Here is a 16,504-nt window from a genome sequence, read left to right as displayed (position 1 = left end):
AGCTTTGGCTTATCCCCAATAATCCATTATTATCATTGGGGGGCCTCGGGCCTGGAATTGAGGTCAAGAGGCGCCGATATCGCGTGTTGGCCTTGTCGCTCCACGCCCAAATGCCTCGCCCAATACTTGGCATATTTGGAGACTTTGGCACTGCATTTCCTCAATTATTGCAATATCTTGTACGCCCACCTCCGCGTAAAGACGCGAATAGAAAGCTTGAGCTCATGGTGATCTACATCTCTTCACCCATTCCCCTTTCTGCGATACTCCCCACCTCCCCTCTCACCTTATAGAGGCTGACATCGGGTCTGACCCAGAGCTCGAGATGCCTCTAGTCGCCTCACAGAACCTGCGACAGCTAGCTGGGCACCCTCGGAAATGGACTTTCCCTGCTCTGTTCATGGCAGGAAGACGGGTGGGGGGTTACAGATATATCTCGGTGCAAGCCACTCCATCTACTGACACAAGTCGCGTTGATGTTGTTGGTAGATCTACCTCTATTTCCTCTCCAGGTACATTTCTCGTCTAACCTATATGGCCGTTACAAATACTTACAACAAGCAGATGCCTCCTTCGAAGTCCTCGGAAGTCCCTACTCCCTCCTCTCAGTCACCCTGTCCCCGTCTCAGGATTTGTACACTCGCCGCGGAACACTAGTCGCCTTCGCGGGTGACGCAGATAGTACAGTTTCGACCTTGCGAATACTTAACCCACTCCGAAGAGTCCTCATCGGCATTCCCTTCTTGTACCAGAAGATCACCTCTACAACCCCCATCAGTGCTCTCATCTCCACAAAGTCTCCTCTGACTTCATTTGCAATCCTCCATCTGGACGGCACCACGGATTGGAAGCTAGCACAGAGAAAAGCATTGCTGGCCTGGACCGGCAAGTCCCTCAGCGTGACTCCCACAGTCAGTTCTCGGATGTCGTTAGCATATTGGGGAAGCTCGGATGTTAGTGGACGAGGTCTGCTCGCTCTTGCTGGCCAGGGTCAGATCTACTCAATTGAGCTTGCAAAGGGAGAAACCTATGTTGTGCACCCATCGAGCATATTAGCCTACTCTACTTCTTCACCATCGCCTCCTCCACAACCTTATCGATTCAAGTCCACCAGCATTCGATTCCAAATTCCACTCCAACTCGGAAACTTCTTTCCCTCATCCAAGTTCATCGAGACCCTGAAAACAAGCTCAACCTACAAGTTCTTCGCCAATGCAAGCCTCAGGTTACGGACGTGGAGCCGGAGGACCATCTGGGGGGACAGACTGTTCTTGCGATTTGAAGGGCCAACCACCCTGTTGATTCAGAGCAGAGCTGCGAGAGTGAGTGAAGTGTTGACCGCGCAGGACGTCAACGAGATTGCGGATGCTCCCCCAGGCGTGGTGAGCGAAGCAGTCCGAAGTGCTCAGATCTCGCAAGGTAAATCCCTGGAGGGAAGCGGAGCTGTGGGAGTGCCAACGCCTGCTCATTCCACGCCAAAGGTATCAGTTGCCAGTGTGGGTAGTGATGGCAAGGTCTCCTTTGGCACGACTTAGACCCAGTCCTAGATTGTTCAAGGTTGGCTCAGAGTCCATTTGTTCATTCGGCCCACCTTAGTACATAGCCTCATCTCAACCCGTTCATTCTCAGGAGTCATCACTGTAACCACTCGAGCTTAGACAACATCTTGGAATACTGTATAGGCATCGGAACGAAAAGGAGGCACGAGGAAATGCAAATACAGAATCCCGAGACATTAGTGAACAGAACTAGAATAATACGACGAATGTCGAAATTATCGGTCTCAATCAGACACCTTTTGGTATACACTTTGAGGGCGGAAAGCCCGATTCATCACTTATTGGAGCTAGACAACATTCAGGTCATCCTAGGGCAACAGAAAGTACTTTTTGAGGGCCTGCACGTCAAGAGCCAACATCACACCAGAGACAGGTTTCGTGTACGACGTTTGCATTATCGACCAAGCCAGACGTCTATTCCACTCCATTCTCATTGCCCAATCCATTCCATGTGAAAATGCCTCATTATGTAGAAAAGCAAGCGAGCTGGATCAGAACGACGGCCAGGCAGCGATGTTTAGATGAGATGCTTTGACCTATCCCATATTGTTAGTATTTGCAGAGTATTCCCGGGTACACATCGAATTCCGAATAAACATACCTGAAGTACGCTCGAAGGTAGACCACCTGCCATGCTCCAAGTCCAACCAACATGCCCATGGTGCCAAAGGCAAACCATTTGACTCGTTCGTTGGTACTCTCATTGGTGTCTCGGAGTTTCTGCTCACGCATTCTCAAATACTCCAACTCTTGCACGATCTCGTTGACCGTCTCCTCTATCCGTCGCAACTCTGTCTCGACGGGCTTGAGTTTCTCCGACGCCTGGATCGCGGACCAATCTCGCGCATCCGCGCCAATGTCAATGTCGAGTTCGACGTGTCGTACTGGGTTTGGACTGCCAGCTGTTGCAAATGGTCAGTGATCAATTCCGATGACACAGCACGGAGACGGTGTTGAAGGATCTTGGGGGGGGTATCGTGGCAGGAAAGGGATATCGCGAACGTACTTCGTCCTGTCAAGGTGTTCTCAAAACACACGTCAAAGGCCGTGTCCGCCAGACTTGTAAAGGCCATTCTCTTCTCGCCGGCCACATCCTTTGGACGACCGTAATCATTGCCTACGGAGTCTTTGATCTGCGGGAACCAAGTGTCAGCATTAAGTATCATCGACGGTGTCGAGGCCGGCCGCCAAATCAAAGGTTCCGACTGCGATGAAGTCCCGGAGATCAACCAACGTACATGCATATTGACCATTTGTCCATCACCCCTGCTCCCACTGACAATGGCTGTGACCACTACCAGCGTATCTCTGCTGGCAAAGTTGCGTATGCATCTCTCATTCTTTGCACTATGGCCTGCCTGTGCCACGAGGTCGAACTTCAACGAGTAGACGAAAGGAAGGAGGAGGAGCAGGACGGCCACCTGGATCAAGGATCTCATGGCAGGTGGGAGGATTCGACGTTGTCCCGCCGAGAGGATGTTGAGGTAAGATGTCGTACACAAGCCGATGGCCGGCGGCTTCAACTTTCAGCCCTTACGACAGCAGAACGGTACTTTCGATACCTTGTCGTGATGAATGAGCTATTTCACTGGTTGTTGTCGTCGCCGCAAGAAATCAGGAGGTGTAACTCGTGGCAGAAACCAGGTTGTCGTGTGCGAGAAATCTAACGTCACGTGGGCGGTGAGTGCCCTGCCCCTTTCCCTCTTCCACTTCTTACACTAACTCCTATCCCAACATTTCTGACTACACCACAGGGAGAACAGCCTAGGTCCTATTCAGATAACTCATGGTGGCGCAAGATAGAATTCTCAAAGTCTCTCCTATCCATTCATAAGATTTTCTACCTCTCCATATTCACGTCATATCCAAAAGAGATCTCAAAATCTTCGTGCCACATCGTAACTAACTCCCTCTACTCCTTCGCTTCAACCCTTCAAGCCTAAGCAGCAGCATAATGTCGAAGTTGCAAATGACTTAGTGTTTGGTGAGACATCATTGTTACATATCCAAAAACCCAACAAATAACTGTCGTTCTTCTCACCTCCGGACGCTGGCCCGCCGAGAGAAGAATTTCATGAATCCAGCCTGATCTTTGGATGGAGACGACACTAGCTTTTGAGGAGCCACCTCACTCCCTGGAGGTGGGCCTGTGCTCTTGAGGTACGCCGCGAGTTCAGCGGTGCCAGTACCCTGAGCGACCGAAGGATCTCTCGGCTCTATACGCGATTTCTGTCGATTTCGATCAACATGCGCGGCATGAGTTGGCTGAGTAGGTCTGTATTTGTCCATTTTAGAACCCACTTGCGTAAGGTGGGGCGACTCTGCTCGAGCCGCGCTGCTCATCGCGCCTGCAGAGTGTCCGTTTCGTCCACCGGTCGCATTGTGAAGGTAGTCACGAAGCTTTGAACTGCTGGCTGATCTAGTCAACGTGGTTTTGCTTTCTGATACAGTGGTATTCTTCGTTGCTCCCAAGATCGGTTTGGTGCCCGATCCAGGAGGCGGTGCTGTGTTTCGGAGGAAGTCGACGAGTGACTCCTCATCAGGTCTGCCCCTGGCTTGCGGCGCCTCTTCCTCCAGCTCGTCCTCCTCGTCACTAAAGTCTATGGCATAGGGGTCGCGTAACCTTCTGCGGGTACGCTTGGGAAGGCCTTCCGTCTCTTCAATGACTGGATGCTTACCATTTACAGCCTTGGAGCTGACTCGGTTGCTGGAATCGAGTAATGGTGTTCGCGAATTCATTGACGACTGTATCGATTTCACAGTCGCTGCACTTTCTTGCGCGCTGCCATCCGAATTGCGGGTTTTTCCTTCTAGATCTTGTGGAGGTGCCAGGTAGTTGAGATCATCTGAGTCCATGGTGGTTCGGAAAGGCGCCACTCGGCGATCAATCCGGTGTTCCCCTCCAGTCCGGGGTGGGCCTTCACGAATAAAGTCTATCAGATCAGAGCTTTCAGCCGTCCGAGGTCCTCTAGCGTCGCGAGCTTGGAACTTGATTCGATTCGCAGTCTTATTTGTGGCTGTCGTGGCGGGTCGGGTGGAATGGAGATCTGATTCCTCTTTTTCAAGTTGACTTCGATCAGCCACAGCCTGAGACGTGTGAGGACGACCTGCGAGAGGCTTAGGTAATTGTTGATCATTTTCAGGCCCGGTAGATCGAGCATAGTCAGCCAAGTCCCGAACTGTGTCACCGGTAGTTCGGGCGTCCCGTGGCACGCCGAGCGGATTTTTGGGCTTTGGTTGAATCGTATTCTGTTGGCCATCAGGCTGTGGCGCAGAAGTGGGAGCAGTGGATTGGCTAGACGCCACAGGGTTGTACCGCAATCCGTTTGTAATGTCACGAGCAGAACGGGAGGTCTTCAGAGGCGTAGCTTCTGCTCCAGGAGGAGCAGTATTCCTGAAGAAATCGGCAAGCTCTTGAGTCTGACTCTTAGCCCTAGCCTTAGATCTCTAATAATGGTTAGTAAGAGATCATAACGGGAGCTTGGGTCTTACCTCATGGGCTGCACGGGCTGATTCGGGCGTCAGGGTGTAATGCAGCGTCTCGTCGCTGTCGATGAGAAGATCCAGACTCTTCTTGGCCCTGTCAAGCTCTTCTGGAGGAGTGTTTCTTGTTGCGCTATCATCATCAGAACGAAGGCGAATGTGCTGCTTTCGAGGAACACTGGTCTCGGCTGTGCCCGGTCGTACCTCCTTTCCGCTAGCGCTTCGGGAGTGAGGGGATGTTGACGTTGGAAAGGTGGTTGGCTGAGAGCGGACAGGTTGTTCATGCGCATCGCCCAGGTGTTGCTGAGGTTCAGAAGGTTGTTGTTCCATAGGTAGATGTTGCGGAAACCTAATGTCTGTCGGTGATTGTCTCGAGGTTTGCTTCCCACTAGACGATAGTCCAGTGGTAGCAGCGGCGGGTAACGCAGACGCTATAAGAGAGGAATCAGTGGCAGCCTGGCTGTCAATCGCGCGTTCGCCCTCAGCCAAGTGCGTAACACGATTGGGAACCTCATTGCTCCGGTCGATTGTCACATAACCATATTCGTCTGGCGACGGCTGTGGTTGCCATACTCCATTAGTGAGGTCGTTGCCAGAAGCAGGTCCATTGACGACGGGATGGTTTGGTTCTGCTTCAAGAGCCTGCGAAAATTGATTGGCTTCGACGTTGTCAGGGGCGTCAACCCCGAATCCCGAGTCTCGAGGATTGGCCGGGTCGAAAGCCTCGTCTGTTGGCACATTGTCATGGCCATGAGCATCTCCATCTGCACTCTCAATGTCAGGGGTGTCATCTCTCGAAGACTGGGACCGTAGCGCTTGCTGACTAGGTTGATCTCTCCGAAGACCGCGAGACGCTTCGACACTCAAGGCTCCTGCGATGGTGGCCACTGTCGCATCCATAGCACTGGACCTGGCCGAGTAAACGGCACCTTGGCGAGGATCTTGACGAGCAACACTTTCATCCTCGGTTGCTTCAGACTCGGCCACTTCTGGAGCCGTGGCTGAGCCGTGATTGACCTGATCAACGCTGTTTGGCTGGGGGGACGTAATAAATTCGCTCGTTGGAGGAGAATTGGGAAGTGAACGTGATCTGGTATGTAGCAAATGTGGTCTTTCACGATTTTCGTCGGCATTGACTGGGGTTGAGGATCTGGGAAACTTTCCTGGCATTAATAACATGCTCGATGGGCGTCGAGAGTCAAGCTCAGGCCTGATAAGCGAGGCTTCCTTGTTTGGTCTGTCGAGTGTGGCGTTTGCGCCTTCAGCCTCATCCAGGTGGTCCACTGCTGAAGTATCGGGCAAGGACGTCTCAAATGGTTCAGCTGCTGGCTGTACAGACGGGCTGCGCTCTTCCTGAATCGTAGAGAACTGACCAGCGGTAGGGCTCCTCCATTCAAATGTTGGAGAGTCCTGCCCAGTAGGTGACATGACATTCGGAGTAGTAGGTCTGGAGGAGATGCTTCCTCGTACACTACCTTTCCAAGATCGCCAGAGTCGAATGAGTGGGCCCTCTTTACCGACGCCAGACATATCAATCTCATCTAGAGTGATTGTGTCATCATTGAACTGATTTTGGCCAAGGTTCTTGGGGTTGGAACGGCGTCTTCTCGCGTGTTGAGCAGCAATACAAAGTGACTGCTCACCTAAAAACTCTAAGATGGTGGTCAAGAAAATTGCAGAAGCGGGGCTAATGTTTGCTGAGGCTCTCATCTCTGCCTTGACTTGTGCAACATGATAACGCAGGTCTTCATCGTCGAGAAAGTCTTCTTCATCCTCTTCTTCCAAGTCACCCAGTTTTGCATAGACCATGCAGCGCAATCTGGTCAGAGTCCATGTGAGGTCCAAATCAAAATTGGCCTTGGGGTCGAGAACGCCAGCCGAAGACTGTAACTCGGCAAGTTCTTCTTCATCCAGATAGTCTTGGAGTTCTTCATCGGCGGCTTTGACTGCAGCTCTACCCAGTCTCTGCTTCAAGGCAACCGGGACAGCAGCTCGAAGAGCGGCCAGTGTAGTTGAGTGGGCCTTTTGTAGGATGTCATACAAGATCTGGTCCAAAAAGGCATTTACCAGGTTGAGAGCGGCTGGGGAGATCTTGACGGGGACTTCGATCTCAGCATATAGAAGGTTTTCGGCGGCGGATTCAGCTACGTAGGCAGGTGGAGGGTTCGCGGGAGGGAGGACGCCCCTGGTCGATCTTGCGGACTGCGACAGGACATCGCTAGAAGAGCCGACGCTGCGTAAGCCTCTCGGGGTAATAGGGTCTAGGGAATCGCTCCGTTGAGGCCGCTGCATTGTTGTGCAATCGACTCAGCCAAGATATCACAAGGACAATTCTTGTCGGGCGGGCGAGGCGAGGCGAAAAAGGTTGCAACTAATTGTCCATGTGCAGGATGTGTAGGATGATCGAACGAGTGGTTGGGCTTCTTGGAGGATCGACAGTGAAGGGCAAGTCGAGGGAATAGAATATAGAGACAGTTGGTGGATGTTGGAGGAATAGGAGGTCGTGTGTGAGACTACCAGAGTGTCCGCAGTCCAGATTTGCGGTCAGCTCTAGATTGACTATGTCTTTGAAGGCATTCAACTGTAGTGGAGAGGGTGAAGTCTGGAGCAGGGTACAATGCGATGACGAAAGTGAAGTGGTAGGAGTGAGAGCGTTAGCTTTTGAAGTGGAAAGCTCGGTCCATGCAGGTGACAGGAGGAGTTGAAGGACTTTGGCCCATGCGCAAGGGCATCTCTTGGAGTTGGCAGGAAGTTTAGGGAAGTTTAACAGGGCTTGGATCCCTGGTAAGAACGAGGCTGGTGTTTCAATCAACAAGATGTCCACTAGGGGAGAAGGGTACCTAGTGTAGGAAACTGGGGCATAAGATCGCTTGGAACGAACCAGAAGAATGGCGACAGAAGCCATGGAGTCATGGGCTATAGGCTGTAAGCCTATAAGCCCATAAGCCTATCTAAAACCACATGGATCAGGCACAAGGCTTGAAGGTGCATCCATGTCAGTCTCTATTCTGCTTGGTTGAGCGCCAGAACGCCCAGTATCTGAGGGGCTCCTCGGGCCACTGGGGCGTGCCGCTTCACTTAAGCGGCCCCTCTGCCCCACCCCTGGAGCATCGCTAGAATCCGGGCATTCTGCCCAACAAGAAACCATACTTGGGCTACTGCGCTGTGGTCCAATAAACATGGGCCATCCTAAATCGCATTTCAAGCCCCTTATCCGTGTTATTAGGCTAACTGCGGTAAGAGATGCGCAGAGACTGATCCGGAGTAGTCATTATCTGAACCTGATTTAAGCATACGAACTTTCTGACTATATTTCACTACGCTTGCCTACTGAGGATGACTATTGGCTATGCCTTCCACATGCAGGAGGCGAGAGAGACATCGAGAGCGGGTCATGGCTCATATTTACGGATCCTTCAATTCTGCGTCTCGGATTCGAGATTAAAGCGGAGTTGACTATGCCGTAAGTCAAACAGCCGATTTGTATATGAAAATGGACGAGGGCCTCTGTCTTCATCCTTTGCAAACTGCAGCCGAGACTGGGATCCTTCATTATACCTCTCAAGGACATGCCTATCCCATGTCGAGGAGGTTGGAGAGGATGTCATGTTTCTCGTCCCTGGCACTGATAGCTCTGTATATCAATTCAATATGTGCTTTGCTAGCATTGGTATAACACATCACAATAGTGATATGATCTTCAATCGAGCTTGGCTTGACTTCTCTCGTCGCCCCATGTTTGGATTCAGTCGATATGCTATCGAGCTCCAAACCTGAACAAGATAAGACAAAGCATTCACTGTGATAGAATGCCTTGCCAATCTAGACGTGAGAAGCAGTCACTCTTGAAACCAGTACAAGTGAACATGTCTTCGTCAGTGGGCATATAGTTGAGTAACCCCGTCTTAAGCAATTGGGGCCTTCAACTGCTGACTCGTAGATTGGTGGGGCTGCTCCCATGGACTACGTCGGCGACCGCAAATCACAACACTCTGGCTTCCTCGCAGCCGTGAAGACGAGAGGCTGCAGTAATCGAGGTTCAAGGTGGTCGGGTAAGTCCTCATAGTCAATCCTTTGCAGCGCACGCATGCACATGCATGGCTAGCCTACGCATAGCCAGGCGGCAGGACAGGCATATTCCCCAGGGTCACTGGTGTTTATAGACTTAACGAAGTCCGCCGAGGTCTCGTTCCATGCCCGATACTCGATTTTCAAGGGCTTTCTTTCTGGCCTCGAGTTCCTTGATTTCTTCTTCCTCCGCTAGAACATCTTCTGGGGTGAAACTGGCAACCTCCCCCATCATTCCAGTGCTTGCCTGAACATCAGGCTCGAAGTCGATATCGTCCACGTTTTGTCCCTGATTGCGTCGGTCCAACGAGGACTGCTGCTTTGCAACTTTTCGTTCAAGGGCCGCGACACCAGACGCTGCATCTTGATGACGTTTACGGAGTGATCTGATCTTCTCCGAGACTCCAGCAACCTCATAAGCCTCGGAGAGCTTTTCGGCTCCACGAAGTAAGACCTCCACATTGACACCGTTCTGCATTTGTGAAGTATTGCTTGTAGACTTTCGTAGCTCTTGAAGCATTTCCTGGCCCAGGAGTCGCGTGATTATTGACTGCTTGGACGGCTGCGAAGCCGGAAACAGGCTCTTTCGCCCATGTCGCGGATTGTCCTCGCCTAACACCCGGGCTGTACTAGGTCGAGAAGATTTCGTGACTGCAGTCTGATCAACAGAGAATAGAGCTTGCTCGTGGGGTTCGGTGTCGCGGATTAGAGTGGTGATCTCATGATCGCCTAGAATTGCATTGGTGAAGATCCTGGGAGAGGGAAATCTATCATTGTCAGAACTGCGTGCAACATGGGCTTTGGAACATAACGCACTGCAATTGCTCTATTGATTTGGAAGACGCGCTAATTTGTTCCAGGTGACTCGCGAGTAAAGCCATGGTGGTTCTAGAGAGTGAGAGTACAAGTATGTGGTGGAGGGGTTAGCCCGTAGAGGTTGCGTTATGTCTTGGTGAATCTTCGAAAGCCAAAGAATGTTTCTCATGAATCCATAATTGCCAACAGTAACTCTAGACACATACTTGGGTATCGGTACCAACCATAATTGAACTGCAGGGTACCAGTGGTGGACTGTCACAGCGTAAATGGGTCATTGTTGATATTGGGCGGCGTGAGGTGAGCGTGACTGTCGGCGGTTGGAGTGTGACGCGTTTCCACAGTGCCTGCGTTCAATAATCGCTATGCGGCTTGCCTTCCTTTCCACCAGTCATCAATCTACATCCGCAGCTGCACCTGCACCTGCACCCTTTTGCTTAGTCCAGACTCCATCACGACCATCATTTCTCAGAAGGCTGCATCATCCATCTGTCGACGTCTGAGAAACTGATCTTTCATCCTATTCATTTCTCTAATCCTCCCTTCATCCACTGACTGTAGCATCTGAATATCCCAGTTCTGAGCTCAGTCTCCGGATCTACCTCTCAGGATAGCCGCGAAAGCTGGTGTGTTCTGAACCCTACCACCGCATCCAACACTTCCTGAACGTTCAACAAACGCTATCGCCTGGACCCTTCAGACACGTATATCAAGCTGTCACCCGTCTTGTGAGATTCATCCTGGGTGGTGCTTCGGCGTCCATTATCTTCCCTACCCGCTCCTAGAGACATGAGTGGCGACCGTCCATATCTCAACGGTTCGAACTCTGCTGAGGAGGGAAAGAACGGTTCTGGCTCTGGAAATCAAGACAAGCAATCTCAAAGCAACAAGAAGTCCTCCGGATCTACGAGAGATAGACAACGTGACGGAAAGATGACCGTCGTCGTTCCACCCGCCAAAGGCAGCAAGACTCCGACTGTCCCAGAAGAGTCTGTTGACGCCAACATGACAGACGGGCCTGCGGGAGAAACACAAGAAGACCAGCCTGATCCGGTCGAAAAAGCTGTTGCTGGTAAGTCGGAGTGCCCTTTCACAGCCACACGTTGAACTAATTCTTTTAGAAATCAAAGCCAATCTACCATTACTGGACCGTGCAGTTACTCAATTCGATCCTCGCTTCACCTTGAGAGCTCTGCGCTCGATACCTTCGGTGCGCAAGCAGTTAACTGCCGAAGTCATCGCCATTGTTGTAACTGAGACATACCCCATTCCTACCCCTACGGCCGAGTCCCTCCTCAGCGCCGTCAAGGACGATGCCTCTTTCCCAACCACAAAGGTGCAGGAATGGCATAAAAGAAAAGAAGCACCTCCACCGCGTACTGCGCCAAAGGAGGTTCTTCCCGAAGTGGATGTTTATCTATCAATCTTGGTTCAAGTCCATCTCTACGACAAGAAATCTATCAACGCGGGTGCTCAATTTTCCAGCGCCTTGGTCAATCACCTCCGCACTCTGAATCGGCGAACACTTGATTCTCTGGCTGCACGTGTTTACTTCTATTACTCCCTCTTCTTCGAGGAGACTAGTCCGAAGCCTCCATCACCAGCAGCTGCAGTTATCTCGATCCGGAAGCCACTTTTGGATGCACTGAGGACGGCCACTTTGCGCAAAGACCAAGATATACAGGCATCTGTCACAACCCTCCTCTTGCGCAACTACCTGTCAACTTCTCACATTAAACAGGCTGATCTGCTCATTTACCACACAAAGTTCCCAGCAGCTGCCCCCAATAATTCATTTGCTCGCTACTTGTACTATCTTGGGAGAATTCGAGCCATCCAGCTGTCATACACTGAAGCACATGACCATTTGGTTGGTGCAACTCGTAAGGCACCGACCTCATACAAAGCAAGTGGTTTCTACCAAGCATCCACGAAGCTTCTTATTGTTGTTGAGCTGTTGATGGGAGATATTCCTGATCGTGCTACTTTCCGTCAACCAAGCCTAGAGAAGTCTTTACAGCCTTATCTTCAACTGGTTCAGGCGGTTAGTGCCGGTGACGTGGTGGGATTTCAAAGCCTGGTCCAACGATACAATTCAACCTTCCGCAAGGACGATACATACACTTTGATTCTGCGATTGAGACAAAACGTCATTCGAACTGGCGTGCGCATGATGTCTTTGTCATATGCCCGGATCTCTCTTCGAGACATTTGCCTGCGTCTTGGTCTGGACAGCGAGGAATCTGCTGAATACATTGTGGCCAAAGCGATACGAGACGGTGTCATCGAAGCGAGCCTGGATCACGAGCGTGGTTTCATGAAGAGCAAGGAAGTGGGTGATGTCTATGCCACCAGAGAGCCAGGGGATGCTTTCCACGAGCGCATCCAGGCGTGTTTGGCGCTCCATGACGAGAGTGTAAAGGTATTTGGTTCACAGCAGTCTTATTTGGTATCTGTGACTAACGAATTGACAGGCAATGCGATTCCCGATGAATCAACACAGACTTGAGCTCAAAAACGCACAAGAGGCACGCGAGAGGGAGCGAGAGCTAGCCAAAGAGATCGTTGATGGCGACATGGACGACGATGACGCGCCTAGTGGTGACTTTGATGGCATCTAGACGAGAGCGAGTCTTGTACTGTCCCTCTTGCAAACTAATCCTAGACGGCTCCAAAAACCTTGACAAGCGCCCTGGCTATCACACAAAACGGTGCGTGCGCCATTAAAGTGACGAGCAATCGCCTCTGTATGCGTAGCATCGTCCTTCGACCGTTTTCATCTCAGCCACGCTCATCTTGTCGCATGGGAGATACACGCTAGAGACAGATGGGAAGCATTGTGGCTACCGTATTACCTGGTCGCATCACATGCATTGTTCAGAATAGAAACTTTGATAATAGCCTATCTCACACCCCTGCCTCTTCCCCTCGGCAAGCCACTTCCTCCTCTACCACGTGCTGCTCCTGTCGACCGTCCCCTAGCAATGCCACTGGCTCGAGTGGACGACTCCGACCTAGGCGGGCCCATGAGGGTCGATGATGTGCCAGGAGTGACAGCGGGAGTGTTCCTCGTATTTCTTCTAGGTGTGGCTTTTAAACTGACAGAACTGGTGTCCCCCGCCATCATAATGGTGGCATCTGGATCTAGTGGTGCGCGTCCCAACTTTCCCAGCACTGAGTCGTCGGCATCCATTGCCCCAGTTGCCTGACCACTGCGATGTCGCTTCTGAAAGCGGGCAATCGACTCGGGGATTGGGGCCTAGATGAGGTTAGAAGTTATTATGATACAGATAGAGGCGGATGACAATCGAGGAAACATCAGGAAGGGGGTATTAAACAAGCAGAGAGACAAGACTGAGACCTCACCTCTGGGAAATCCACCACAAATGCGTTCATGTTCAAACCGTAAAGGAAGCTGGCAAAGCTCTCGCTGAAGCGACTTAGACTTTCATGCATTAACTGCAAGTGCATCAAATTTGCCTCAAGGTCGGCCATGGAATCTGCCAATTCAGCAAACTGGGGTTCCAAGACATCGAGCACTGAGTGGTCGTGGTAAGAACCTGCGAGGGCGTTGCTGGAGGACTGCTGTTGGGAAGCGCGGAAGGATGATCGAGATGATGGACGAAGAGGCGTGGTGGGTCTTGATAGTGAAGTTGGTGAGCGAGCCATGAGGCTTTGTGATGGAGCTCGTGTGGCGGTTGACACGAAGTCGTAGCACCGTATATGAAGTCCCTTATGTTGAGTTGTATACCTATCCTTGGTGAAAGTTGTGGTCCATGTTCAAGATGACTTTGATATCATCACACGTGATGTGGTGTACAGAGTATGTTGACGCGTCGTGACGGGTAAACCTCGGGAAATATTGCCGTCGAATCGATGAAGTGAGGGTTCACTAGAAGGCTCAGCCAGTGACTCCCAGTTCCGAGGCATCTCATGTTTTGGCTATAGATATAGAATGAATAGGAAAATATTATTGAGATTGTACACTCTTTATCAAACACTGCAATATGGAATATCGTTAGCGAGACAAGACTCTAGGCGAGGCTGAGTGCAAGGCTACATGTTGCTGTAGTCGGGGATTTCATCCGCCCAAAAGAGGCACAAGAGGCTTAATTATGGACTAGCGCCGAGCCTTGAGCGTTTTTGCCCCCAAATGTGAAGTGAGGTCCTCGGTCAAACGGCCGATTATTCACAGCCTTTTATCATTTTCAACACCACATCTGATATTCGCATTCAATCTTGTGTTTGCCATTAATCGACACAATCACATCTACTACTACACACCATATCATCAGCCAAGAACATCGCACGCGGGTGGCGGCTGATAGTGTGCGTGTTTACACTTTGCTGTCCTCAGCTCCCTTTTCTTCTGTCTAGGTGATTCATTAGAGGTGTGGTAGATTGGTTAGCTACCGTCTACATCTCCGGCGACGAAATCTTCGTGGTCTAGTCGCACATATTTTGGGACACTGAGCTAACAGCGCTCTTGTTACTACTTCGACATTCCGTTCTACATCACTGCCCTGCAATTTGCGGGTGTTATTTGTTGATCCATGGCTCTCTCAGTTCACATGCCATCAATTGGCTGTGAACACCTGACCGCGGACATCATCAGCAAAATAAATCAACTTCGATCATCAAACAATACAGTTCGCGACCCCAGCTTTACTCAATATACCTGTATCTCATGTTCAACCACCGGAGGCTTTCCAACACTCGACAAGCACTTTAGTAAGACCAAGCATGAATTTGCCGTCAGTTCAAAGTCAATCTATTGTGGCAAGTGCAATGATCTGGTATATGATCCCTCGTTTCTGGGCTTGACCAATCCTAAGAAGCGCAAACTGGCCGACAGCAACAACGACGAGGACGACTCATATCTGACAGCCAATACGTCTCGACGACCTTGTGGCCGCGCTGGAGTGAGAGGTCTGTTCAATCTTGGAGAGACATGTTACATGAATGCCGTTTTGCAGATGATGGTCCATAACCCATTACTGGCGAGCTACTTTTTGGGAATGGGCCATCCCACCCACACCTGTCCAATTTCCAAGGAACCTGATAAAAAGACCGATTCCGACGATGAAGATGAGGAAGAGGAGAAGAAGGAGCAGCAGACTTGTGTGGCTTGTGGTATGACCGAGGTCTTTTCTGATGTCACAATGGTGGATCAGCCTCTACCGGCTTATGCAGTCAATTTGCTGTTCGCCAGCTGGAAAAATGTCCCGGTTAGTTGCTTTCTCAACCATACCTGGACATGTTATTGGGTTTACATAAGCTAATCTTCCATCACAGGAAATGTCAGGCAAAGGACAACAAGATGCACAAGAGTGGTTCATATGTATCGTCGACCGCCTCCATGAAGGCGTGGCTCAATATGTGACGAATGGTGAAAAGTCCAAAACCAACAAAGATGATGCCAAAGAGACCAACGGCGCAATAACAACGAATGGCGTCGATAAGCAGTGTGTTTGCTTCTTCCACAAAGTCTTCTATGGCCGGTACAATTCACAGATCACATGCGATACATGCCACACAGTGTCGAGCACTGAAGATGAATTCTCCAGCATATCACTTGATTTCAAGAAACAAGTCAAGCGGAAGAAAAAACAGGCCGCGCAGGCCGAGAATCTCAAAATCGCAATCCCTACCCTTTATGATTGTCTCAAGTCATTCACCGCTCCAGAGCCTCTGAGTCCAGAACAGTACAACTGCAATGAATGCAACACTCGCCGGTCTGCCAGTAAGCACACACGAATCCGCAAACTGCCGGCAATTCTTTGTGTGCACGTCAAGCGATTTGGCATGAAACAACTTGGTAACGGCACATTGATCCCCGAGAAATACGAAGGCAAGCTTGACTTCCCTCTCCAGTTGGACATGGGTCCATGGACAACGAGACCACCTAAGACCGTCAACATCAATGGCGTGGACGGATCAACAACCAACGGGGCAGGTGACAAGGACAAGTATAGCAGGGATCGATACATGTACGATCTAGACTGTGTGGTGGTACACCAGGGTGATCACGCGCAAAACGGACATTATTTTGCGTTTTGCCGGCAGGATAACCGGTGGTTTCGCTACGATGACGAAATCGTCAGCGCAACAACGACCGAGGATGTCATGAGGCAGGAAGCTTATCTGCTGTTCTACTCGTTGAGGGGTCTGGAGAGCGTTTGAGTTGAGATGGGAAAGGGAGAAACCAGGAAGAGTCGGCACTGCCTTGTGTTTGCATCCATGCTATGGCATGGGGATGATTCTCTGCACCGGTCAATTGACAGCACATTCGAGACGGACATCATTACATCCGTATACGCGGTTGAAGCAAACAAACACAGGAAGCTTGTCTTGGCAATGAGTTCTCATGCATTCTGACCCAAGATAGCGTAATCGGAACGGGGGTAGGTCTGTCCCGATTCGTCCTGTACTCCGTACAATCCTGTTGCACCATTTGAATTGATATTCCTCTCTGAAATGGTGCAAAGCACATGACCTGAACTTACACCATTTGAATTGACGTTCCTGTCTGAAATGGTGTAAAGCACGTGACCTGAACTTACACCATTTGAATTGAC

The 16,504-nt window shown here is 50.7% G+C and overlaps 7 protein-coding genes across 7 annotated transcripts; 3 read left to right on the top strand and 4 right to left on the bottom strand.

Moving 5' to 3' along the window:
- The first annotated feature begins 46 nt into the window (after positions 1-46).
- Positions 47-1,763, top strand: PV10_00243 (uncharacterized protein). The gene is made up of 2 exons (XM_016364287.1): positions 47-512; positions 565-1,763. The coding sequence occupies exons 1-2, from the start codon at positions 326-328 to the stop codon at positions 1,533-1,535; spliced, it is 1,158 nt and encodes a 385-aa protein (XP_016227936.1). The 5' UTR covers positions 47-325; the 3' UTR covers positions 1,536-1,763.
- PV10_00242 (endoplasmic reticulum vesicle protein 25) lies at positions 1,736-3,160 on the bottom strand. Its single transcript, XM_016364286.1, has 4 exons — positions 2,798-3,160; positions 2,566-2,692; positions 2,161-2,461; positions 1,736-2,095 (listed from the first exon to the last, which is right to left on the bottom strand). The coding sequence occupies exons 1-4, from the start codon at positions 2,996-2,998 to the stop codon at positions 2,077-2,079; spliced, it is 648 nt and encodes a 215-aa protein (XP_016227935.1). The 5' UTR covers positions 2,999-3,160; the 3' UTR covers positions 1,736-2,076.
- Positions 3,161-3,314: 154 nt separating this feature from the next.
- On the bottom strand, positions 3,315-7,844 carry PV10_00241 (uncharacterized protein). The gene is made up of 2 exons (XM_016364285.1): positions 5,052-7,844; positions 3,315-5,006 (listed from the first exon to the last, which is right to left on the bottom strand). The coding sequence occupies exons 1-2, from the start codon at positions 7,332-7,334 to the stop codon at positions 3,597-3,599; spliced, it is 3,693 nt and encodes a 1,230-aa protein (XP_016227934.1). The 5' UTR covers positions 7,335-7,844; the 3' UTR covers positions 3,315-3,596.
- Positions 7,845-9,163: 1,319 nt separating this feature from the next.
- PV10_00240 (uncharacterized protein) lies at positions 9,164-10,179 on the bottom strand. The gene is made up of 2 exons (XM_016364284.1): positions 9,927-10,179; positions 9,164-9,877 (listed from the first exon to the last, which is right to left on the bottom strand). Exons 1-2 carry the CDS (start codon positions 9,989-9,991, stop codon positions 9,208-9,210), a joined length of 735 nt encoding a protein of 244 aa, XP_016227933.1. The 5' UTR covers positions 9,992-10,179; the 3' UTR covers positions 9,164-9,207.
- A 157-nt stretch (positions 10,180-10,336) lies between these two features.
- PV10_00239 (uncharacterized protein) lies at positions 10,337-12,923 on the top strand. The gene is made up of 3 exons (XM_016364283.1): positions 10,337-10,998; positions 11,048-12,348; positions 12,401-12,923. The coding sequence occupies exons 1-3, from the start codon at positions 10,716-10,718 to the stop codon at positions 12,545-12,547; spliced, it is 1,731 nt and encodes a 576-aa protein (XP_016227932.1). The 5' UTR covers positions 10,337-10,715; the 3' UTR covers positions 12,548-12,923.
- PV10_00238 (uncharacterized protein) lies at positions 12,762-13,992 on the bottom strand. The gene is made up of 2 exons (XM_016364282.1): positions 13,293-13,992; positions 12,762-13,185 (listed from the first exon to the last, which is right to left on the bottom strand). Exons 1-2 carry the CDS (start codon positions 13,593-13,595, stop codon positions 12,829-12,831), a joined length of 660 nt encoding a protein of 219 aa, XP_016227931.1. The 5' UTR covers positions 13,596-13,992; the 3' UTR covers positions 12,762-12,828.
- A 487-nt stretch (positions 13,993-14,479) lies between these two features.
- PV10_00237 (uncharacterized protein) lies at positions 14,480-16,109 on the top strand (the record flags this gene model as incomplete). Its single annotated transcript, XM_016364281.1, has 2 exons — positions 14,480-15,154; positions 15,222-16,109. 2 exons carry the CDS (start codon positions 14,480-14,482, stop codon positions 16,107-16,109), a joined length of 1,563 nt encoding a protein of 520 aa, XP_016227930.1.
- Positions 16,110-16,504: the final 395 nt, after the last annotated feature.

This window comes from Exophiala mesophila, assembly GCF_000836275.1.
Source record: "Exophiala mesophila strain CBS 40295 unplaced genomic scaffold supercont1.1, whole genome shotgun sequence".
Lineage (NCBI taxonomy): Eukaryota > Fungi > Ascomycota > Eurotiomycetes > Chaetothyriales > Herpotrichiellaceae > Exophiala > Exophiala mesophila.
This window is presented reverse-complemented; position numbering and strand designations above follow the sequence as displayed.